General features: G+C 38.5%; 1 protein-coding gene across 2 annotated transcripts in view; it reads right to left on the bottom strand.

Annotated features, from left to right (window-relative positions):
* The window catches only part of LOC104612050 (uncharacterized), a 33,811-nt gene extending 9,087 nt beyond the window's left edge, over positions 1 to 24,724 (bottom strand). The window contains exons 1-3 of one of the 2 annotated variants that reach the window (XM_088896338.1): positions 20,723 to 24,724; positions 18,798 to 19,014; positions 2,752 to 2,868 (exon numbers count right to left, since the gene is read on the bottom strand). In XM_088896338.1, coding sequence (XP_088752464.1) covers positions 2,752 to 2,849 — 98 coding nt within the window. In that variant the 5' untranslated portion in view covers positions 2,850 to 2,868; positions 18,798 to 19,014; positions 20,723 to 24,724. The remainder of the gene's footprint in view (positions 1 to 2,751; positions 2,869 to 18,797; positions 19,015 to 20,722) is intronic. The other variant, XM_010279360.3, reaches the window with a different exon arrangement.
* Between the last annotated feature and the right edge of the window lie 356 nt (positions 24,725 to 25,080).

Below are 25,080 nucleotides of genomic sequence, written 5' to 3'. Positions count from 1 at the left end.
TTATGATGATTTCAAGATTTCCTATAATTTTTTTTATATTTTTATATTTATAAAAATTATTCTTATGTTTCACACTTATTTTTATTTAATATGATAATAGAGATGTGCCCTAATGTTTTCTACAATTTTTATTTTATACTTTTGTATTTTTATTTTTTAATCTTTATTATTAAACTATGACATCAATAATCGACACATTTTAACCCAAAAAAGTTTTTTGATAAACTAGCACCAAGGTTGAATTGTTGACTCGCCACCAAATAGGAAAACAATCCCATTTTTTGTTGGTTTTAAATTTTTATTTTATTTCTAGGGCTTTTTGCAAAAATATTAACAAAGTTTATCAAATAAACAAATTCGGTCATATTAAGAAAATAATGTCTAAATAGATGAATGGAGAACGAAGTAAGTTTGTTGGACAAGATTTCCCCTTAACATACAAGTCATCCGTTCGAACCTCAACCTTAGCCCTTCCCTCTACCACACAATTCAATAAGAAAATACAAAAAAAAAAAGAGAAAAAACCCTTTAATCCTTCCACCACACAATTAATTCAAGAGAGAGAGAGAGAGAGAGAGAGTATGCGAGTAGCACCTCACAACACGTTAAGAAAACAAAGAGAACCCTCAACCTTTCTTCCTCTCCACTACAATGCATTAAGAACAGAGATGGAACCCTGAGCACTTATTTTGCCACAGTGTAGTAGAGAGAGAGCGAGATTTTAAAATGAATAATGGATCCATGATAGAGATGATTGGTATGACTTACGAGGAATAACAATAGACAACGCAGTTTTATAATCAAGATACAAGACAACAAAATAATTGAAATAGAACATACCCACTTGAAAAATCTAGGAAATACATAAACCAATTTAGAAAATTCATAACAAAAATAAAACTTGGTTCCTATGGACATTCCATTTAGCAAACAATATTAAAACAAATATTGCCTTTTGGGTATAGGTCGAATTCGTTCACCGTTGAATTCTTCTCTATTTTTCCATATAATTGAAGAAAAGGGAAAGACTGCAATTTGATTGGCATTTAGGGGAGATGAGTTTACAGCCTAGAGAGATTGAGCGGAGCTCTGGTTTCAATGTATTCAAGGTATTTTCAAAGTTACTTGTTATATTTTTTTTGGACAATTTTGTCCAAAAGAAAGAATTCGGCTTCAGTCAGGGCAAAGCCCATTCGAGCAGCTTTTACTGCCTTGCATTGAGAATATCTCCGTACTTGTATGCTTTATTTCATGAAGAGATATTCCCAATGCAAGGTTGTAAAAAGCTGTCAGAATGGTGTGGGCACAGATTTGCCCTGATAGAAGCCGATCTCCAAAAGAAATTCGTTTCCTCCCCAATCACTAATTTGGCTATTACTTTATAAACATCACTGGTTTTGCCATTTTAACAAACTTTGTTATTTTTTCTATAAAAATTATGTATTTCTATTATCAATAAAAGTAATTATTCTTTGTCACACTTGTTTTTCTTTAATATGGGTAATTAATATAGGATTCAATGAAAGGAGAGCTAATACCCTAAATATAAGATTTAATGAATGCCAGTGGAATGAAGAGAAATGCATTAGTTCAAATTACATTTTGTGCCTCCACAATTAGAGAGGGACCAAATTTAAAAATAGTGGTATTTTAGTCAATAATAGAATTCAATGAATGTTAATATGAGTTAATACTATAAATATAAGACGTAATGAGAGGGATTTGAATGAAGAGAAAAGTGGTTGTTCAAATTACATTTCTATCCTTACAGTTAGAGAGGGACCAATTCAGAAATTGGGGTATTTTAGTCAAACAAAAGTTTCACTCCAGTTCACACTTTTAATAGTAGTATAGATTAAATTGGAATAGGTAAGTAACCAAAAGTTCTTGTTAATTAATTTTTTAAATTTATAATCATTTCTAATCTTTTATGAAAAATAACTAATATGAAATTATAGATTCAAGAACCCAGGAAATAGCATTGGATAAACATCTAGCCACATTAAATATAAAATAAAAACCTCATTTAGATTAATGAAAGACCCTAACTAAATAATGGTAATGCATAAAAAGTTGAAAGGACTTAAAAAATATATGAGAAAGATGAGCAAAACTTTGGAACATCTTAGAATTAGAAACCATCCTAGTAAACAAAATTAGAATAATTCATGAAAAAGAAGCAAGAGGTCATTAGGGGCAATGGTTTAATGATTGTAAAGAGTCAAAATTTACTAGGGAAGTGAGTTCTGCTATGCACTAATTGTTTCCATTAAAAAATTAAAATCCAAGGAAAGATTGTTCAATATAACAGTCCTGCCTATGTATCTTAGTCTGCACAATGGCTACGCTTGTCATTAACATTACAGGAACATGCCTACATAAAATGTCAGGAACTCCAATTACATCTAGGTGAAGATATTATTAGTAAACTACATAGATAGGAAAAGTTGTCAACAGCCCAAAAGACAAATATTCAAGTAAACATTGTGGATTCCTCCTGAAGAAAATGGTATTTTTAAGTATCCATTGAAAGATTGGTGGAAATAAATGCCAATTGTTATCACATCAATGAATGCTAATTAAGGACTTGCACTTAAGCTAATTAATATAGGGCAATCCCAAAAAGCTATAAATAGCATCTATACTATCCATACATGATATAGAGAGTGATTCATTCAATATTTAAAACAACCAAACCTGAAGTAAAACCAAAGGTAAAAGATGAAGACAAGATAACGATTTAGGTCTAACCTGCTGTTTGGCCTAGCTATGTTTTTTCCCAGCAGATCGGAGACAAAATAAAACTTTGACTGAAGAGTACTTGAGAAAATTGTAGGTTTCCTCATCATGAGTTTGCATCAGCCCTCCCTACATTTTAAAATTTTATGAGGCAAAAAGAAAAACTAACAATGCCAATAGCAATAGAAACCAAAATGAGAAGCATTGGCACATTTAAGGATAACAAGGATATCTTATCTGCAGCCAAGGGAAATACAAGGATCGTGACTGAGGAATAAAAGAAAAAGAAAAATAGCAGAAAACATACATATAGGAAGAAAAATAGCACACAGAAAAGTCAATATCCAATGTTAGTCCTAGCCATCTGAAGTCTTGGGAGGGGTGTATTGGATACAGATCTAACCTTTCCTTTCCCTTTTCTTTTTGCACAAAGTGACCCTCTCCACTATCCTAGCAGGTATAGGGGGGAAGTGTTAGAAATGCAAATGGTGTAATAAAAGCATTCTACTCACGCCCTATTGGTATTGAAGACTCTGTCAAAGATGAAGTTTGGGCACTACTACAAGGGCTGAGGTTAGAAAAGCAATTGAGGTTTCAGCAAATGGAAGCGGAAGGGGACTCAAACTTGGCTAAGTACTGAGACACCAAGAGCTTGGAGTAGTTACAGGTAGACTTTAAGGAAAATTGACACTGGTGTTTTAAAAGCGCCAAGTGCAAAAAAAAGCGTAGGGGGCCAATTTGCACCTGAGATGCAAGGCACAAAATTACAAAAAAAAAAAAGAAAAGCTAAAAAATCAATAACAATGACAGCAAAATTCAAAAAAAAAAGCCAAAAATTAAAAAAATGCAAAAAATTCAAAAAATTATATTAAGCATAATATTAATAAAAAATATAAACTTAAATTTTAAAATAAATATTTTAGAAAACCTATTATCTAGAATTAAAATACATAAACCTAACATGTAAAGCGTGTTCAAATAAAAATTAAAAAAAAAAATCAAACATATAAAACATTTTCAAGCATGTAAAACCCACAATCTCTTTTTTTCCTCAATTGCATTACTTCAAATAGCTAATGTGATGTAAAACATATTACATTCCTAATTCTACAAGCCGCCTTTGTGCCACACCCCTCAAGGAAAGATCAAACAAGTCCATGTTAGGGTCTTAAATTCGTAATTCTCATAACAGTGATTTTATAACTTTAATTGCCTTTTAAGAAGATATTTTATTAAAATGAATGAATGAACAGCATTAGCAAATACAGGGTTCTCGGAGCATCGGTGTGCTTCGCATGTGCTCCCAGGCACGCCACGCCTTTTAAATTACTAATTGACGCAATTGCAAAAGAAGTGAAAACCACGTTTGGATGCATTAGAAGAACAACAAATGGACTAGCAGATTGCTTGGCTAAGCAAGGGGTAAATAGAAAACATCTGTTTTGGGCTAAATTGTAAAAAGGAATTGTAATTCTAAAAAGGGTGGCTGGGGATCTTCCTTGCCTGCTGTACTATACTTTTTTAATTAATGAATGAATTTAGAATTGCTGATCAAAAAAATTAAAAAAAAAAAAAAACCCTTGGCTGAAAGCCTCCACTGCCAGTCTCCTTGTCCTCTCCCTTCAGCCCCTCACAATCCAGCCTAATACTTTTATACTTTCTCACTACCCCCTCCCTACACTCACCCAAACCCTCTCACCAATGAGACCTATTCTCCTCCCCTCGGAGTCCTCTTCCTAATCTTCACCCCTTTCACCCAATGACTTCTTCCTAAGTTTCTCCTCCTTTCTTCTCTTATCTAGTTGCTCATGCTCTCCTTGCGAAGTCCTCACCACCCACATAAAATAAGCAGAGAGACTTGGACACCTCCACCTATTTGCCAACAATTGTGTTAAGCTCAATGTAACCTGTAGTTTCGACTCCCCCCACACTTCCTACCAACTCCACTTTTTTTTCATCAATCTACCAACTCTACTTCTTTCCCCTCTCTTCCACTCCACACTCTTCTTCCCCTTCCTCTGTCCCAGCAGTGTTATCACCAGCCCCTACAGCTTGGTTTACCTCCTCTTTCTATTATATATTCTAGCAACTCGGTCACCCCTGGCAAGCTCACTTACAAACTTTCTCTTCGCTCAAACCTCCGTTCTCTTGCCTCCCACTTCTCTATTTTCTTCACCACTAGCTTCCTCAGATGCCACCTCATTCCCTAATCCCGGAGTTACATAGTACATATCTCCTTTGTGGTCACTCCCTCTTCACCACCACCTACACAATCATTCACCCCCACCTGTGTCAATCTGTGCACCTTTTCTCAGCTCAACCTCTATCCTCACTTCCATCCAATTTAAGCTTCCATCAACCAACCCGGTTGCATCAACTTCATTAATCGATGCATGGATAGCAACTGATTTGGGGTCACTATTCAAGTTGAAGAGATCCAACGAATGATTCTCTATTCTGGTCTCTTTTGATTTAACACTCTCCCTGTTCTATCTTCCTTCTCACATATTTTGTTGCAAGAAATGATTAGTACTTGCAGAAGCAACAGAATCCTTCAGCCCAGCCTCCGTTCCTTAACTCTCATATCTAGTTGTCACCCAAATCCAGTCTCCCTTCTCTTGAAACTTCTGAAAGACTCATATTTTCCTCTTCAAAACCTTTTTGTCTTTGGATTGCTTTCTTTCTTACCACCAAAACCTTTTCCCCTCCCTTCTTCATATGGGATGAATGATGCAAAAGTCCAATGGAGATTCAAATAACCAGTACACAGCATCATTGTCATATTTGATAAGGGTCTCAAGGCAGGTAAGTTGCCTGATGAAAACAAGAAAGGTCAAGTCTCGGTTTTGGTTCCTTTGGTTGTTAAGAGGGATATGATTCCTTCAGTCAACCCAAGCAGGCATGGGGTTAACACAGTTTTATTGGTTCCAAATAGTTTGTTGGAGAGGCTAATGATAGAATATTATGTTAAGTAGTTGAAATTCATTAACATATTTCATCATTGCTATCCGGTGACACAAGAGAGAATATAAGTTCAATTATAACTATCTAGGATTGAGTATTGGATTGCATTACAAGATTATTGAATACAAGTTGGAAAAGATCACAATGGAAAGCAAATTAACTTGGAAGGTGAGGTTCAGCATTGCCTTTGAATTATGCAAGGAAAATAGAAAAAAGAATGAGAGACTTCTTGTGACTAGGTTGGAAAGGATTCATCAAAATACCACCTGGTGAACTGGGAAGAGATATGCAAACCTCTTTCCCATGGAGGTTTGGGAATTAGAAAGGTGAAATTGTTCAATCTAGCATTGTTGGAAAGGTGGTTTTGGAGGTTTTCTTCAGAATTGAATGAGTTATGGAGGACAATAAAAGCTGAAAAATATGGCTTTAATGCTAATGGATGGGATGCTGCTGTCTCATCTTCTCATATGGTTGTGGAGTTTGGGAAGGCATTTACAAAGCTTATCCCCACTTAATAAAAGAATTAAAATATAAACCTAGCAATGGAAGCAGGTTGCAGTTTTGGCTGGACCCTTGGTGTGGGAACACTATTCTAATAGAAGGCTTCCCTTTCTTGTTCAATACAGTTGAGAATAAACAGGCTTTGGTGTGGGAGCACATTTGATCCCCTGTTTTCAGGAGAAAAATCAATGACTAGGAGTTGGAGCAGGTGATAGAATGTTAGGTACTGCCTAACTCAGGGACTCTTTCGAGGGAGCCTGCCTCCTGAATGAGAGAGAGAGAGAGAGAGAGAAAGAAAGAGAGATTGTATTCCCCAAATCCATAATCCCCTCCTAACCTCCTTTCCTTATTTATATACTGCTGAGACACAAATAAAGGGAATACAAGTGTACAAGAAAAGGCCACGTCAGCCTTTAAAGAATGTAACTAACAGCCAACCACTAGAACAAACTAAATAAGAAACTAAACAAGTGGGGAGGCTGGTATAACAGAATTGTAACAGCAGTATATAAATAAGGAAAGGAGGTTAGGAGGGGATTATGGATTTGGGGAATACAATCTCTCTCTCTCTCTCTCTCTCTCTCTCTCTCTTGCTCTCTCATTCAGGAGGCAGGCTCCCTCGAAAGAGTCCTTGAGTTAGGCAGTACCTAACAAGTTGGTATCAGAGCCAAGATGCCAAGCACAAGGTCATCAGCAATGGAGAACAGAGTCGACAACATGGAAGGAGAAATGCAAAGGATATCAGCTGATGTCAAAGAAATCAAAGAAAGCTTTGCATCCTTGCTGGAACGACTAGCACAGGCACCACCTGCACAGCAGCTAATGGAACACGATCAGGTCCTTGTGTGTTGTGATAATCGAAGTATTTTTCTGTTCGCAAAAGCCAGGAAGTAGGATCTCCCCCTGCGAAGATGGGAAACTCAATTCTTGTTGTTCTTGATCCACTTCGATGACAAGTGTCACTGCACTCTTCCTGATTTGGCGCAGGTGGTGCCTGTGCCAGTCGTTCTAGCAAGGATGCAAAGCTTTCTTTGATTTCTTTGACATCAGCTGATATTCTTTGCATTTCTCCTTCCATGTTGTCGACTCTGTTCTCCATTGCTGATGACCTTGTGCTTGGCATCTTGGCTCTAATACCAACTTGTTAGGTACTGCCTAACTCAGGGACTCTTTCGAGGGAGCCTGCCTCTTGAATGAGAGAGAGAGAGAGAGAGATAGAAAGAAAGAGAGATTGTATTCCCCAAATCCATAATCCCCTCCTAACCTCCTTTCCTTATTTATATACTATTGTTACAATTCTGTTATACTAGCCTCCCCACTTGTCCAGTCACTTGTCTAGTTTGTTATTTAGTTTGTTCTAGTGGTTGGTTGTTAGTTACATTCTTTAAAGGCTGACGTGGCCTTTTCTTGTACACTTGTATTCCCTTTATTTGTGTCTCAACAGTCCCTCCTCCCTTGAAAGCGACCTTGCCCTCAAGGTCTAGATGTGGAAATCTATTCTGTAAATCCAAGTAATGTTCCCAAGTTGCATCCTCAATTGGGAGGCCTGACCATACCACCGATGCCTCTGGTTCGATGTGATTCCCTTTGCGTATCCACCTGAAATCTGTTCCTTAGGTTCTTGGAAGATCACTGAGAACTTCTGAAGTAGCTGCTGTAGTTGTGTACGGCCTTCTTCAGATTTGCTTCCTTGGGCTAGAATGGAGCCATTCCTGTGGGAGTCTATCTGCATTAAAACGATGTGGGTTGGGTCTGCTGCTTGTTTCCTTAGGGAGGCGAGGCTAATAGGTCCTGGACCTTTGGACAGCTGCCCTTGAATATGCACCTGTGAGCTGCCCACTTGAAAATCCATGGTGAGACGGCCCTAGTTGCCTTAACCATTGGACTCCGAGAACTACATCTGCTCCACTGGTTTCCACGGGGTGCAGATCTACCTCGAACTCATGTCCTTGTATCTTCATCTTTAATTCTGTGCACGTACTGTCACACACCAGGTTGCTCCCATTAGCTACGTGCACCCGAAAGGTTGCACATGTTTGGACCGGAATCCCTAGTTGTTTGACCAATGTTTGGGTAATGAAATTGAGGGTGCTGCCACTGTCTATCAGAACCGACACATGGCGCCCTTGTACCAGTCCGGTTACTCTCATAGTTTGAGAAGAAGCAAGACCGATCAAGGCTTGCAGGGATACTTCCGAGTATTCCTTTGTCCATTGCCCCCATTCTTGGTTGTCCATTGGCTCTTCAATGTCTGTTGATTGCTTGACATATTCGGTTTTAGGTTGAAGGAAGAAAACTTGAGGGATCTTACAGTGATGGTCCGGCCCGAATTTGTCTCCACATGCATAACAAAGGCCCTTTTCCCGTCAAGCTTGCATCTCAGCCTAGGTTAACCTATTGGCTGAGTCAGGGCCTGAGCCAGAGTTGGCGTCCTTGCCTGTGATTCCTACTCCTGATCTGGGCTCCGGTTTACCCAAGATACTTGGTTCTTGGTTCGGTATACCTGGTCTGATCGTAGCTCCCAAAGGTCAATTAATCCTTCTCAGTTTGTCTTCATGTAGTCGAGCTAATGCTGCTGCTTCAAGAACGATGGTGGGATGCATGGCTTTTACCTCCAGCCGCAATTCTTCCCCGAGTCCACCAACAAAACTGCCAACAAGCGCGTTTTCTGGCCAGCCTTGCACGCGCACAACCAATCTTTCGAACGCCATCTGATAATCTTGGACGGAGCCGGTCTGTCGTAGCTTAGCGAGGCTTTCATCATAGTTCTCAAGAGCTGAGACTCAAAATCGCATGGTTAAGGCGTCGGTGAAGTCTGCCCATGTGGCCCTTGGGTGCCGTCGCCGGTACCACTGGTACCAGACGATCACCTCTCCTTCCAGGTGTGCAGCAGCTAATGGAACACGATCAGGTCCTTGTGTGTTGTGATAATCGAAGTATCTTTCTGTTCGTAGAAGCCAGGAAGTAGGATCTCCCCCTGCGAAGATGGGAAACTCAATTCTTGCTGTTCTTGATCCACTTCGATGACTGGTGTCACTGCGCTCTTCCTGATTTGGCGCAGGTGGTGCCGGTGCCAGTCGTTCCAGCAAGAATGCAATGCTTTCTTTGATTTCTTTGACATCAGCTGATATTCTTTGCATTTCTCCTTCCATGTTGTCGACTTTGTTCTCCATTGCTGATGACCTTGTGCTTGGCATCTTGACTCTGATACCAACTTGTTAGGTACTGCCTAACTCAGGGACTCTTTCGAGGGAGCCTGCCTCCTAAATGAGAGAGAGAGAGAGAGAGATAGAAAGAAAGAGAGATTGTATTCCCCAAATCCATAATCCCCTCCTAACCTCCTTTCCTTATTTATATACTGCTGTTACAATTCTGTTATACCAGCCTCCCCACTTGTCCAGTCCACTTGTCTAGTTTGTTATTTAGTTTGTTCTAGTGGTTGGCTGTTAGTTACATTCTTCAAAGGCTGACGTGGCCTTTTCTTGTACACTTGTATTCCCTTTATTTGTGTCTCAACATAGAACTCCTCTCTTTAATCCAAAACCAGCAAAATTTGCTTTCTGACTCAAAAAGATGGAAATGGGCACAATCAAGCATATTTTCAGTCAAAACTTTTTACAAAGGCATACTTTTTGAACTTAGGCAGCTTTTTTTTTTTTTGATCAATAACAAACTTTTCCATGAAGAAAAAAGATTAAGATGGAGCCAAACTTTCTTAACTCCCCAAGGTGGCCAAAAGCCATCTAAAGGAAATAAATTGCAGTTACAACTAAGCCCAAAAAACATAATCCCTACTTACCCGTTGTCTAGCTAGCCCATCAGCAAATGAATTTGCACTTCTCTATCCTTTGTCAGCCACTTGAACTTTCTCTTTTCATTATTGTACTTCCAGAGATCATTGTTGTCTTCCTTTAACCAGCCCACTACTAGCTTAGAATCTCCTTATATGATCAGCTTACTAATCTTCAAGTCTTTAGCGCTTTTTACCCCTTCCAAAGCTGCCAGGATCTTAGCCCTAAGAGAGTCAACTACTCCAATCGGGCCTAAGAACAGAGCTATTACATTCCCATGCTCATTCTTTAATACTACCCCAATTCCAGGACTTGGAAGTCTTCTTAGCTGGGACTGAGCTCGCAATCTCTTTCCAATTTTTAGCATATCATCCACCGAGAAGTATATGAACAAATCTAGAGTTTTCGGCTAGTGTACAACCCTTATGTGGATCACTTCTAGCACATTTTCTGAGCTTCTCTCCTTGACTGAAAAAAATTCTTGTGTTTCTTTCTTCCCAAATAATCTAGAAAACAACAGCCCTTGCACATCTCCAAAAGATCCTTCCTCTTTTCGTTGGCTAGTTGAAAGAACAAGAAGCAAACAAGCTTTGCACATTCAGTCGAGGGTTCCACCTACACCCAAAGCATCTATTAGGTCTCTTTCTTTTAAGCAAATAATTTGTGTTGATTCTTTCCAGGAAAGCTTCCCAACAAGAACTCCCAACATTTGGTTGGATAGGTTGACACCAAACCTCTTTAACAGAGAAAGACAAGCCATAGTTTTCGAGGCGCCAAGACAAGGCTGAGGCACCTTGTTGCCTAGGCAACGCCTAGGCAATGGATTTTTTCAAGTAAAAAACATAGATCCTATGGTCCTTCCCTAGGTATCATAACCATATTTCCTTAATAACTATTCATAATTTTCATAAAAAAAAGTACAAAGTTCATGTTAAAGTATAGAAAATCAACATATTCATGAGAAGAAAAAGAAGAAAGAAAAGAAGTTAGAAAAACTATAGGGGCTGAACCCTTATTTTTGTTATAGGAACAGAGAATAGAAAAATTTTAAGTTCTTCCTTGCTTATTGGTTCAGGTTTTGAAGTCTTTGACGGTTCAACAAAGCTTTTAGATATGTTTGTGTTGATTAAACCCTAAGAAATAAGAACATAATAAAAAGAAATAGTATATAACACAAAATGAATATTTTAGTTTAATAATGTCTATTTTATAATTATAATCTCAAAAAATAAAGAATAAAAAAATATTTTATAATAGAAAGTACAAAACTGCTTGGAAATTAGGTGAGGCAAGCCTCCAAGAGTGCTTGTCGCCTCAGGGGGCGCCTTGACAACTATAAGACAAGCCATAAGGAGCAACCGGTTGAATTAGGGCTTTAAAAAAGGTGGCACAAGTGAAAGAACCCAAAGGAAAGGGATCCAAATTCTGTTGTTTTGGCTTTGTGGGGTCCAAGAAGAGCCCTTCAAAATGCCCAAAAGAGACAAGCTACTTTCTACTTCTGTATCTTTGATGGCTCTTTTCATACCCAAGTTCCAACCAAACCCAGAAATCAAGTTAGAGGGTACAAGGAAAGTGGAGATGGATTCATTTTTAAGGATTGAGATAGCAAAGAGAGCTGGAAATTAATCTTTCAAAGGACATTCCCCAACCCAAACCTATGCCCATAACTTAATGAGATTGCATAAGTGCAAACCATACCTGATCCATGGGGAAAATAAAGGCAAAATAGCTTGGATTGCTTTCCAAGGGGATGCTCTTGTAGTCCTGGCCAAAACCAAACATCCCATACATTATCCGCAAGCCCATGAATACTAGCAACTATAGCCCACAACTTTTCTTTTTCTAAAGGGAATCTCCATAGTCACTTTCCTAACAAAGCCAAGTTTCTCTTCCTTATATTCTCAATGCCCAAGCCTCCAAACTTCTTATTTCTGCTCACCATCTCCCACCCAACCCCATGGTCCATTTTCTCCTCCCTTGGATCCCAAAGAAAGTTTTTCATTAGTTTTTCCCATTTACTGGCCACCCATCATAGTTTTAAAGACACAAAGGCGAACTTAGGCGACAAGGGATCACTTGGTTGCCTAGTCACCTAGTATCTTAAAACTAAACATATTTTTCATACTGTTTCTAGGCCTGTGTCTCAAATATAAACCTTTTCTTCTGTAAATATCTCAGAAATAACCATTTTCTTCCTACTGCTTCAAGGATGGTGTCTTGGAAATAACCATTGCCTAGTAAAAGAAGAGGCTGCTCTGTTTTAGTCATAGAAAAAGAAGGAAAATCAACAAATAAGGAAAAAAGGACGGAGCCCCTGTTTTTTTATCTCAAAAAAAGGAGAGAAAACAATAAATGAAGGAGAAGGGGTGAAGCCCCTATAATCGTTTTAAAAAAATGCAAGAAAAAACTTGAAAATGATGACCATTTCAAAAAAAAAATCAAATGGAGAACAAAAATTTTAAGGAGCGGAGCCCCTGTTTTTGTTCCAAAAAGGAAAGGAAAAGAATCAGAAATTTAAGGAGAGAGTTCTTTCTTATCCCGGAAAAAGAAGGTGCTGATCTCTATTTCTGTTCTGGAGAAGAAGAAGAAGAAGAAGAAGAAGAAGAAGATGCCGAACATACCTGTGTTCGACTGGTGTTATTTGTTGCTTTAAGTCTTCACTCTTTTAAGCCTTTGAAGTCTTCAAAATCTTCTAAGTCTTTGAACTTCAGTTCTTTATCGCTTGAAAAATCTTGAAGTCTTCGAACTCCACTGAACTTCAGTTTTTTATTGCTTTTTTTGGTAGAGCTTTGTATCATTCGAACCCTAATATAAAAAACTCACAAATGCATATTGATTTATGAAGTAATAAAAATTATATTATGGCATAGCATGGACTATGCTAATATTATGAGATAAAAATATAAAAATATAAAAATATTGTAATATAGTGTAAGGTTTGATGTAAAATTTATTGGCATTTAGGTGAGGCAAGCAATAAAAAGCACCTATGCCTAGGTTCAGATCTTGAATATCAACAAGTAATAAACAAGCAAGTTAGCTAAAGTAGACCTAACTAGGGTGATTCCTTCTCCAAAAGATAAATAAATTTTCTTCCATGAAGCAAGTTTCTTTTCAAATCTCCCTATGATTGGAGTCCATAAGCTGTCTTGTTGAGGATTGTCTCCTAGCGCAGACCTAAGTAATTTAGAGGCCAATTAGACACTAAGCATTCCAAAATGTCTACAAATTCAAAAATTTCCTCTTCCTCCATATTGACTCCCACTATGCAATTTTTCTCAAAATTCGCTTTTAGATTCAACATTTGCTCAAATAGTTGTATTACAAGTTTCAGATTCCTAATCCAGTTCAAATCTCCTCCTTCATAAAAAAGTATTGTGTCATCTACAAACTGCAAGTGAGTAGGTGGCATGTTCTCCCTGCATTCTCCAACCTCTTACTAAGCTTCTAGAATTTGCTCTAGAGATCAAGTTCCCCAAAACTTCTGCAACTAGGGTAAAAAAGAAAGGAGAGAGGGGGTCACATTGTCTTATTCCCCTCAATGCCGAGAAGAAATCCACCACTATCCCATTTATCAAGATAGATTAATGGCAAGTCCTAACACACCCCATCACCCATTTGCACCATCTATCTTCAAACCCAAAATTAATCATCACCTCCAGCAAAAAAGACCAATCTACTAGATCATGAGATTTTTTCTAGATCCAACTTTCATACCACTCCCTTTTCCCCTAATTTATTGAAATCCTCCATGCTCTCATTTGCTATTAGAATTTGATCTGCTATCCATCTTCCCCTCACAAAAGCTCCTTGGTTATGTGCTATAAGGGTGGGGAACACTTGTCTGATGATCCTATTCAACAACACCTTTGCAATAATGTTGTATAGACTGCTCACCAAACGAATTGATCTATAGTCTCCTAGATGGGTAGCTTCTCTCTTATGGGGAGTCAAAACAATAAAGGTGGAATTCAGCCCCCGGTTAACTACTCCTCTTCTATGAAACTCATCAAAAACGAATATTTGATCCTCCTTCAATATCTCCCAACAATGCTGATAGAATGCCATTGTGAATCCATCTAGACCCAGTGCTTTTGATCTATCCATAGAAAATACAGCTTCCTTTACTTCTTCCAACTCAAATTTTCTCTCTAATGTAACCTCCAATCCTAACCTCGGGCACTCCATCCCCTCTAACCATAACGATGGGGATCGGTCCAAGAATTATAAGACATATTCTCACAAGAAGGCCTACAAACAGGTTCTGATTTGTCATGGGAAGACTCTTTGGACTTGGACTGAGCTGGTCAGGGGTATTTTCGTCATTTTAACTAGTCCTATGTGGGCCTGGGTCATAACATCTTGTTCCACTAGTTTAGTAGGCCTTATCTTTCAATTTTTAGTTTATTTACATTAGTAGATAGAAAATTATTGTGTTTTTTGATGTGCAAGACAATGAGTGGCATTTTTGTAATTATAGTGAACAGTATTCCGAGCCACACAAATCACTCTATAAATAGATGTATTCTATTCCTTTTTGAAGCTAATGAATGAATGAAGATTTCTTTTGAGCCACAGAAATCCTTAGGATCTCATAGTTTGTTTCAGCCCTACTGCATCAGTTTTGGTATTAGAGCATCAGGTTTCAAATGGCTCATTACCATGGTAGAAACATGAGAGGAAGATTAGGTGAACAAGCTAAAGAAGAGTTGTTGCTTGCACTTATTCGGAAAACCCTAGAAGCTCAAGGCAAAGTATTGATGGAAGAAAAACAGCACCGGTGTTCACATGGAGGAGCTGAAGCAGAGGGTTCTAACACCAATAACCCTGTTGGTCCACATGTGAACCACCCACTAAGGACTGCCATCAAGCCTCTAAGGTCTCGAACTCTACAAACTCAATGTACTTTAAATGATTTATATGATGAGTTGGTAGAGCTTTCTAAGACTAATATAGACGACTATTAGGATGATATTACTAGTAAAGTAAAAATATGTTGGAAGGGTTAGGATCCATATATGGATGGCTGAACCATGCTAGATGGCTGGGCGAAATTTCAAAAATTGTTAGGGTCTTTCAGAAATAAAAGACATAAATCATCTGGAAGCAGCAATTCCCTTGCTAAGTCAAAGTCTGAGGTGAGAAAAAAGTTGGGGTCTTTTCCTAAAGCTCAAACTGAAGATACTTTGCAGAGAGAAGAGGAAAGACTGTGAAAAGATGATGATTCAAGGGAAGGCAAGGAAAAGGAGGAAGTTCTAAAGGAAGAAAATTCTGAAGAGGAGCAGGAAGGTAAAGGAAAAATTGTTGATAGAGTTAGAAAGGTAGAGGGCAAAGTGGTTTTGGACAATGTAGTGGAAACCAGGGTCCAAGTACGGAAAGCTTTAGGAATTTTGGTTTTAGGAGGGGAAGATACGATGAGAAAATTGTTCTGGGATTTGGAAAAGAGATAACCGCTGAACAAAGAAAGTTCCGAAAGGTAGTCCTGATTGGTGTTTTTTGCAAACTTATGTAATGAGTTGAGGACTTTTAGGGGAATTAGTGGTTTTATTTTTGGTGTTGTGTATGGGAGCTGAGTTTTGGTACTGTTTTTTCATTTTCTTGTATTTCATGAGAAAAGATTCTTGTAATTAAAAGGGGTGAAGGGTCATATTGTTGTGGGTCTTGGCTGGTCATTATGGGGGATGATATCTTGTCACCAATTTCTATTCTCTACTTCTTTAATAAATTTTTCTTTTTCATTTATTGCCAAAAAATAATATATGAAGGGTACATTCTTGCTTCATATATACATGAGCAAACCAGCATGGTTCAAGTAAAACAACAGAATGTACTTATTTGTCATGTGTCCAGACATATCACCCTTTGAATGGTACGCTTGTAATGATTCTTTTGAAGATAATAGATAGTTAGAAACAGCTCAGATGGAAACAGTTCCACTTCTATTCTCATTTCCATATTCAATCCTTACAAACATCCATTCTCAAACACTTCTGCACCAGGAGATGACCAGTTCAGTGAGATTGGACAACAGATCTTAAAAACTGATTTTCAGAGGTCAGATCTTGAGCCTTTATAGTTTTACTTCAGAACACATGCCCCATTTGATCATGAAGGAGGTCGGTTATCCATATCTTTTAAGTGTTTTTTCTTTAATTTATTCAACTTCATGAAACTAGTCCTGCAGCTCTCTAGAATTCCATGTATGTCAACTCAATATGGTTATGTCATTAGGGTGTGCTTTATTCCCTAGCTTGTTGATGATTCTATCATTCTTTTTGGTCTATATTCTAGAATACAAGTTCAGAGTCATACATGCATATAACTATTGTTATAGTGCTTTTTATTGCTATTTTTATTTTTTGGCCTTTTGTTTTGATGTGATGTTCATATTATGTATTGTTGTTCAGTGATCATAGTTTTCAAGGCGCCAAGGGGAGGCTAGGCGACAGGGGGGCGCCTAGTCGCCTAGGCAGGTGCATAGGCGATGGATTTTTTTCAAGTAAAAACATGTATCCTAGGGTAATTCCCTAGGTTCCATAATCATATTTCCTTAATAAATATCCATAATTTTCATACGAAAAGTATAAACTTAAACTTCATGTTGAAGTATAGAAAATCAACATATTTCAACATATTCATGAGAAGAAAAAGAAGAATAGAAAATGATGTAGGCTAGTTTGGCCCAGCCCATTTCGGGCTGAGGCGTCCAGCCCACATGTGCCAAACGGGGCTCGATCCAATGTAGATGGGGCTACCCTGCACCAGCTTCACGGAACCAATCACAGGACACCGTGCGGCCTCGTGGGACCCCCGTGCCCTGCCCTCGTATGGCTTGCATCTGGGCCATCCGAGCCCAACTACTCCTAGGCAGCTCCAACTATAAATGGAAGGCACCTCCCACAGGGTAAAGGATCTAGAACCTCCAAGACTCTTAGCATTCTTCTTACAAAAGACTGGGTGTTTAAAAGTAACATCGTCTGTGTGCCTCGACATCAAACCTTCTACTTGTGCGGACACTAACTTGACCATTAGAGTCCTCACCTCGGGTCTTTATCCGAGGCCTCCAACACTTCTTTCCTTGCAGAGCAAACTCGTAGGGCCCACTTCAGACCCCTCGTATGCCCAGCCAAGCATCCAGACTTCGTCACCAACCCTTTTGAGATCATCCACCTCGGCGCCAAGGGGAGGCTAGGCGACAGGGGGGCGCCTAGTCGCCTAGGCAGGTGCATAGGCAATGGATTTTTTTCAAGTAAAAACATGTATCCTAGGGTAATTCCCTAGGTTCCATAATCATATTTCCTTAATAAATATCCATAATTTTCATACGAAAAGTATAAACTTAAACTTCATGTTGAAGTATAGAAAATCAACATATTTCAACATATTCATGAGAAGAAAAAGAAGAATAGAAAATGATGTAGGCTAGTTTGGCCCAGCCCATTTCGGGCTGAGGCGTCCAGCCCACATGTGCCAAACGGGGCTCGATCCAATGTAGATGGGGCTACCCTGCACCAGCTTCACGGAACCAATCACAGGACACCGTGCGGCCTCATGGGACCCCCGTGCCCTGCCCTCGTATGGCTTGCATCTGGGCCATCCGAGCCCAACTACTCCTAGGCAGCTCCAACTATAAATGGAAGGCACCTCCCACAGGGTAAAGGATCTAGAACCTCCAAGACTCTTAGCATTCTTCTTACAAAAGACTGGGTGTTTAAAAGTAACATCGTCTGTGTGCCTCGACATCAAACCTTCTACTTGTGCGGACACTAACTTGACCATTAGAGTCCTCACCTCGGGTCTTTATCCGAGGCCTCCAACACTTCTTTCCTTGCAGAGCAAACTCGTAGGGCCCACTTCAGACCCCTCGTATGCCCAGCCAAGCATCCAGACTTCGTCACCAACCCTTTTGAGATCATCCACCTCCCCCTAGGCCTCGGTATCCTCAACACCCAAGGTGGTCTGCCTCGACCTCGACATACCCCTAACGATCGTCTACACGCCCTCGGTCAGGACACCAATTCTTAGGAGTAAAATTACCGTTTGCCCTCAGCCAATCCGAGCAACAACAGAAAATTCAAAAAATATAGGGGCTGAACCCCTATTTCTGTTAATAGGAAAAGAAGAAAAGAAAAGGTGGAAGAAGAAGAAGAAATCAGTATATAAAAACACAAAATTAGTAAAGAAAAAGAAGAAAATGTGTTGATTGGTTCAGGTTTTGAAGTGTTTGAGGGTACAATAAAGCATTTAGCAATGCTTTTGTTGATTAAACCCTAACAAATAAGAAAATAACAAAAAGAAATTAGTATGTAAACACACTAAATGAGTATTTTAGTTTAAAATTTTCTATTTTATAATTATAACCTCAACAAATTAAGAATATAAAAGTTTGTTATAACACGCTATAGAAAACTGCTTGGCGATTAGGCGAGATGAGACTCCAAGGGCGCCTTCTCACCTAGGCGCCACCTTGACAACTATGCCAGTGATAGCCATTGTTACTTGCTCTACTGGGCCGCATTATAGAAATATTATTTTACATTTTAAGGTAATAACCTTGACAAATTTTCTTCAAAGAATTTGCCTTATTTCCCCTGCCCCCCACTCCCTATTTACCAGCTTTGTCTTTGTTAACTCTTTAATTTCTTGCACGATCACAAGGGTAGGATCTCCCAATGGATGACCCTTGCCTCAATTGAATAGGGTTGTAAAGTATTTGAAATGTCAAATATAAAATTTCCAGAGAAACCAGAAAGAGCACTCAATTATAATACAAATAAAGTGGGAGAAGTAAAGCCTGCTTACAAGGTGGTGAAACATGCAGTGAGCACTTGTTGTAAGTATGCCATGTATCAGAACCAAGGAGGCAACCTGCTCGAGATCATGCCTGGGCTTTTACTAATGCCTGCAAACACCTTAACTGCTATGTCATCCCCTTTCTAACATTGTGGCCCCTTACTGGCGCCTGAAGCTTTACAAGCCTCTTCAATGCCCGGAAACCCCCCAAAAGTGGTGGACACCACTGAAAAATTAGAAAATCAGTATATTAGAAAGCAGGAATAGAATAATTTCCAGTCCCTAGGTAACTAATCATTTCATTTAAATCAAGCATACCTGAGCAGAGCCCAAGACATGACAAAGTAGAACTTGTAAAATATGATCCAATTTTTAGAATATAACTGCATAATTTGATGACAAGATACAAAACTACTTTCATAAACATATTACATATGTTGGGAATACATTGAAAACACCAGCTTTATTTGAAGCCACAAAAACTTATTACCAATACCACACATGTTCATCGCAATTCACAAATATTAGCAACTTTCAGATAGAAACCTAACTTCTAATATCCTAAACAAAGCCACGAAAGAAATATGGAAAATATCATTGAAGAAAAAAGTTGAAAGTGGTTTATCTTATTATTTGCAATCTTCCACTTGTTGAAAATTATAAGTACTTTAATAATTTTTTTACAAGAAACTTGCAAATCCAGATGAGAGGTACCGATACCATTAATGGTGTAAAGCATCTAGTACAAACGCAGGTCTGTTCCAAACATTAAGGTCTTGGTCTTTAACTTCAGTATGGTTAGAAGGTATTAAAAAGTTATTGTAATGATTCAAGAGGGAAAAAAATGCAGAAAAGTGATTAATTTATAGAAGGTTATATTAAACCAGGTTGGAATCTAAATGGCTCCTTCCAGGGGGGTTCAGGTTCCAATATACCCACTTCTCAGGTTATTGCGCCCCACATAAGGCAAGAAATAGGTCATTTACACACTTAAGATAATCTTACCTAGCTGTCTACCATATCTACACTTTTAATTCACAACTCTTTTGTTTGCATCTGTTATGTTTTCACCATCTTTGGTGTTTAATCCTGCTAGTTTCATTCTTCTTAGATCTGACGCTTGGCATCAAAATACCTGAATTTGATGCTTTAGACCTTCTACAGTGATGACTGGATTCCTCTATTTTACCTTTAAGTTTTGTTCTTTTTTTATGCTATAAGAACAAACAACTCTTCTTGTTCAACTTTCTGCTCCTGTTTTTTTTTTTTTTCATTTTCTTACTAATTTCTCTGCAACATTGTCTGAAACTAAATTTTTAATGATATGGACTGGGGCAGTAACAGTTTTAAAAGGATTCTTTTAGGATGGGTTCAGTATTGCCTTAAATATTTGATGGGGTGAGTTGATTAGTCTCAAACAACAATAGGGTTGGAGTTGAGATAACACTGAGAAAAACAAATCAAAAGAGACTCTCAGAAATACAAAATTGTAATTCAATTACATCCCAGAAATTAGCCCCTGAACCTAAGAAGCAAACTTAAGCGAACTCCGGGGGGAAAAACACCCAATCTATCACATACTCAAAGATCACCACAGACTTTCCTATCTTCTAATGCTTGTCTTTGAGCGCTATCCTGATCCTCACTTCCAGATTGTCAGATTGTCCAATAGATGTCAAACGGGATGCAGCTTCACACCACCTAATTGAAGCCGGAAGACTCTTACAACCCCCCCCCCACAATTTTTTCTCTTTTCATGATTTTAGTTCATGATTCATGATCTATCATGCTTATTTTAATTCATGATTTATAATCTATCATTGAAACATAAGGTATATATTCTAACAGCTGGTATCCAAGAAATTTTAAAATATCATGTTACATCATACATTTAAAATGTAAGAGGTGACCAGATTTCCTAGTCCAACGCATACCTGCTTTCTGAATATAGGTTCATGCATAAGCATTGTCAGCTTTAGTACTTCCTTGTCATAACCCAAATGTCCATCTGTAGTGGGTCTTGTCAAGAAATTATTGGTGCTGCCCACTTCTCAAAGAACTAAAAGGGGTAACTGAAAAGTGCGAGGTGAGGCACTAGGGCCTAAAGATGAGTGAGGTTTCCAGCCTCATGAGACTTCTTTTCTTCCAAGAAAAACAAAACAAAATGTGATGAAGTACAGGAATATGCATAAGAAATGACTACATATTATGTGGTGAGAATATATGAATGGAATAATCATAACAGAAGCATATTTTTGACTATTTTTCTTTTTTGATAATTAACAAAGACATGTGCATTAATTGCCATAAAACCAGTGACTCTAACCAGTCCAGGCTAGATAGCAGGAACTATACAATGGATAGCCTTGAAATGACCAAACACTAAATAAAAAACAAATTTGTATATTACAGATCAACCTCCATCTGCATTTTCTTCACAGCTCCATCAACTGAAGAAGGAAACTGAATTCATAGGTATGATTTTGTAAGCTAAACTATGATCATGGACCCAATAAAAAAGTATGATAAGTTTGATTCTTTAGTTGGAACCACCAAAATGCAATATGGAAAAGAATGGAGGTGGCCTCCAAGAAGAACCACCAAAGAGCAATATGGAAAAGAATAAGAGTAGTCTTTTAGTGCAAGAAGACTAAAAGAATGTGTTTTCAGTATCCACAACCATGGCATATATCTAATCAAAGAAAATTAACAACAAACAAAGATGAAGAGAAAGAAAAGCACAGTAGTGAAGGCAAAGTTATTACAAAACTAATAAGGTTACACATGGTAATAGCATATAGGTTTTAATGGTTGCTGAGGCCCAAGGATCAAAGAAAGAATGAATTCATGAATCTCTTCCTGAATGAATTCATCAAAAAATAAAAAAAGAAACTCTTTCTGCATGACATAACATAATCTACAGAACTTGGGGGAAGGTAAAGTGCAAAAGCTATGGCATTGTCATTGATACCAGATATGGAAGTAATTTTATCTCCAAATAGTTTACCACTATGTTGTGGCTGAAGGCCTAGCTTGTTCCTAAACCTTATCTAGTGGGATGGTTAGGAGGGAAATGCACTAAAAGTTCAATTATAAATGTTTAATTTAATTTTTAATTAGATGAAATGACAAAATTTGGTCTGATGTTCTTCTATTAGAAGTATGTGATATTTTGTCAGGGCACCCATGGAAATTTGATAGAGCTATTTCTCGAACATGTAGGAAAAATACCTATAAAATAAACAAACATGAAAGAAAGATCAATTTGGTTCCAAGTTCCAACTAAGGGTAAGGACAAGGATATGATGCTTAAGTAACCACAGATGTTTTGTATGAGATAGAATAGCAGCCTTCACTTAAACATGAGAATAAACATAAGAAGCAACAAATCAAGAAATCCTCAGTACCAAAGGGCACAAAATCATGCTATGATACATAACAGTACTAAAACTCAAGTTTGAGCTTTTCTCCAACCTGAGGGCACTAATGGAGCCATGTAGCCAATGGTCTGAAAAGAAAACAAAAAAGAGGGTGTCTTATTCTGCAACCTCAGTCAATGGGAAAAAAATCAGGAAACAATACCCAAGAAAAGGTCTAGTAAAAAATGGAAATCTGTGGGATTGAAGGATTAAGGAGTCAAAAGCTTAATTTACAAGGAAGTTGTATAACTTGAAAGGTTCAATACAATGCTCTATTAAGATCATTTCAATGTAAGAAATAAGGCAAGTAGCCTTAAGTCTTTCAGGGACTTAAAAATGTATTCAAATTCTGGGAGAATCGGTAACAGCAAGTCATTAAGGTCAAGAATATTCTTTTTTCATTGAAATAAGGTTAGAAAAAGAGAAAGATGGAAGAGTTATAAGAGAGAGAGTTAGGGCAAAGTTACTCCTACATGTCTCTCTCAAATGAGAAAGTTGTTTTATATTAAAACTAGAAATGCCCAAGTTACAAAACAGACCCCAATAGGGCACATACTATTGTTACAAAACAGACCCCAATAGTTACAAAACAGACCCCAATAGCTGACTCCCCACCAATTGTATTCTGACACGGATTTCTTGTCAGCCACTTGCATTTCTTAAGTTCATTATTAAAATACCATATCACAGTTTCTGGGTTCTAAGCCACCCCACAACCACCTTGGAGTCACCTTCTATTATTAGCTTTTCCACTCCTATCTGTGCTGCAAACTGCACCCCTTGAAGGGCAGCTAGTAGTTCCACCCTAGTGGAGTCCCCGGCGCCTAATGGGCCTGATATAAGAGAGTCACATTTCCACTTTCATTGCTTAGAACCTCTCCCATCCTAGATGGACCTGGATTACCTTGACTGCTGCCATCAAAATTCAGTTTCAAGAAACCTTCAGGAGGTGGTGCCCAACTCAAACGCACCTTCACAGGGGAGCAGCTTGTCACTACTGCCCAATTCCTCTAGAGATCATTAAATGAAAATTAAAGAAATAAGTCCAGGACTTTCAGCCACAAGATAGCCCTATACAAAATACACTCCATCTCTTGCTATCTTGGAAAATCCTGGCATTCCTTTCTTCCCACACTTTCCATAACAAAGATGCCCTTGCACACCTCTACATAATACTTCCTCTTCGATGGCGCCAAGTAAAGAAAAAAGGATCAAAGAAAATGCTTACCTCTGCTGGCCTATTCCACCTACACCCAAAGATCAAGAAGAGCCAATATCACAACTCTACTGTCACAGAACAGGAGATTAGTAAATGGTAACAATCCTCACCATGAGACCTGCAAAGAGTACACCAATTAGGTGAGATGCAAAGTATAGATCTTCTCTTTTGTAGATTATCCAAGGTGTTAACTTTCCCATAGAACACTTACTAACAGAATGCCAACACCATAGGGGGAACAGGCCTACACCAAACTTCCTTAAAGGGGAAAACTTATTGGAATGAAGAACGACAAAGGGCCTTAAAGAAGGAAGCACAAGAGAAATGACCAAAGGGTAGAGGTGTCCAAATCCTTTTGTCTAGCTCAAAGGGGTCCAAATAGACGTTTTTCAAGAAGACTTAGAAGGTTGGTTAGACTCTCAATCTCCCCATCCCTAAAGCCTCTATAGAACCCAAAGTCCCAAATTGATAACAAAGGAGATGCTAGAGGGTTAAGAATTTTGACACAGGCTCTTTTTTATATCAAGAGACAATGAATAAGAACATAAAGAGGTCATTCAAAGGAGCCTCTCTGTTGAGGGCCCGAGAATAGGATCTCGTCATGGGTCGGTCCATGGGGAAAACCTCCTGTTTTCCCTTCTTCCTTCTTGCTCTTGATGAACCTATCTTGGCGCCTTGGTGATTTGTTGAAGAGATCACCAACTCTCCTAACTCACTTCTTTTAACTGAATATTCAATATCTTTATTCAATACTGGTATCTCCTTAAATAGAAAATTACAAGAGTCCTAATCTTAGGGAGTCTCCTTGCTGAATAGGGAGACTTCTAGTTCTATCTTGCTAAGGATAAGATAAGTTAATCCTAATCTGATAATCTACTAACAAGATAAGATAAGAGCAATAGAATAAGATAAGAACAAGCAAGATGATCCAATCTAATCTGGATGAGACTGCTGTTGCCGAACTGGGTAGGATGAGAATCATTGAATCACTGTTGCTGCTGACGGTGGGTCAGGTTCCTGTTGCTGCCAGCGGCGATGGTACGTCTTCCCGAGGAATGTGTCCATAACACTCTCCAACCCAAATGTCTTCCTAAAAAGTGACTAAATTACCATCACACACATCATACCTAAGAAAGTTGCGAAATTACGGAAGAATACTGTGAATTGCCTTCCAAGTTGTTGCCAAAGTTGCTTAACAAGATACCCCAGCATCCCACCCGTTCTCTAAATGTCTAAATGACCATGAATACTTCCTACCACCTCATGCCAGTCTCTCTCTCTCTCTCTCTCTCTCTCTCTCTCTCTCTCTCTCTCTCTCTCTCTCTCTCTCTCTCTCTCTCTAAATTCCACCTCCACAACCACTTTCCCAATAAAGTTGTATTCTTTTGCAATACATTCCCTATTCCCAACCCTCCCTCCTCTTTGCTTCTACACACCACCTCCCACTTTAACAGATTATCTTTCCTACTTTGCCCCTATTCCCAAAGGAAGTACCACACCAATTTTTCAAGTTTCTTGGCTTCCCTAAAAGGAATCCTAAAGACAGGTGAAAAATAGGTTGGTAAGTTAGCAAGGATGGCTCTAATCAATATGATTCTTCCCCCCAAGGAGATGCAATTCTTCTTCCACAATGCCAATCTCTTTTCTAACTTCT

The sequence above is a fragment of the Nelumbo nucifera genome, chromosome 1, assembly GCF_055504915.1.
Source record: "Nelumbo nucifera cultivar China Antique chromosome 1, China Antique-T2T, whole genome shotgun sequence".
In the NCBI taxonomy this organism is placed as follows: Eukaryota; Viridiplantae; Streptophyta; class Magnoliopsida; order Proteales; family Nelumbonaceae; genus Nelumbo; species Nelumbo nucifera.
The sequence above is the reverse complement of the archived record's forward strand: the minus strand, read 5'-3'. Positions and strand labels throughout refer to the sequence as shown.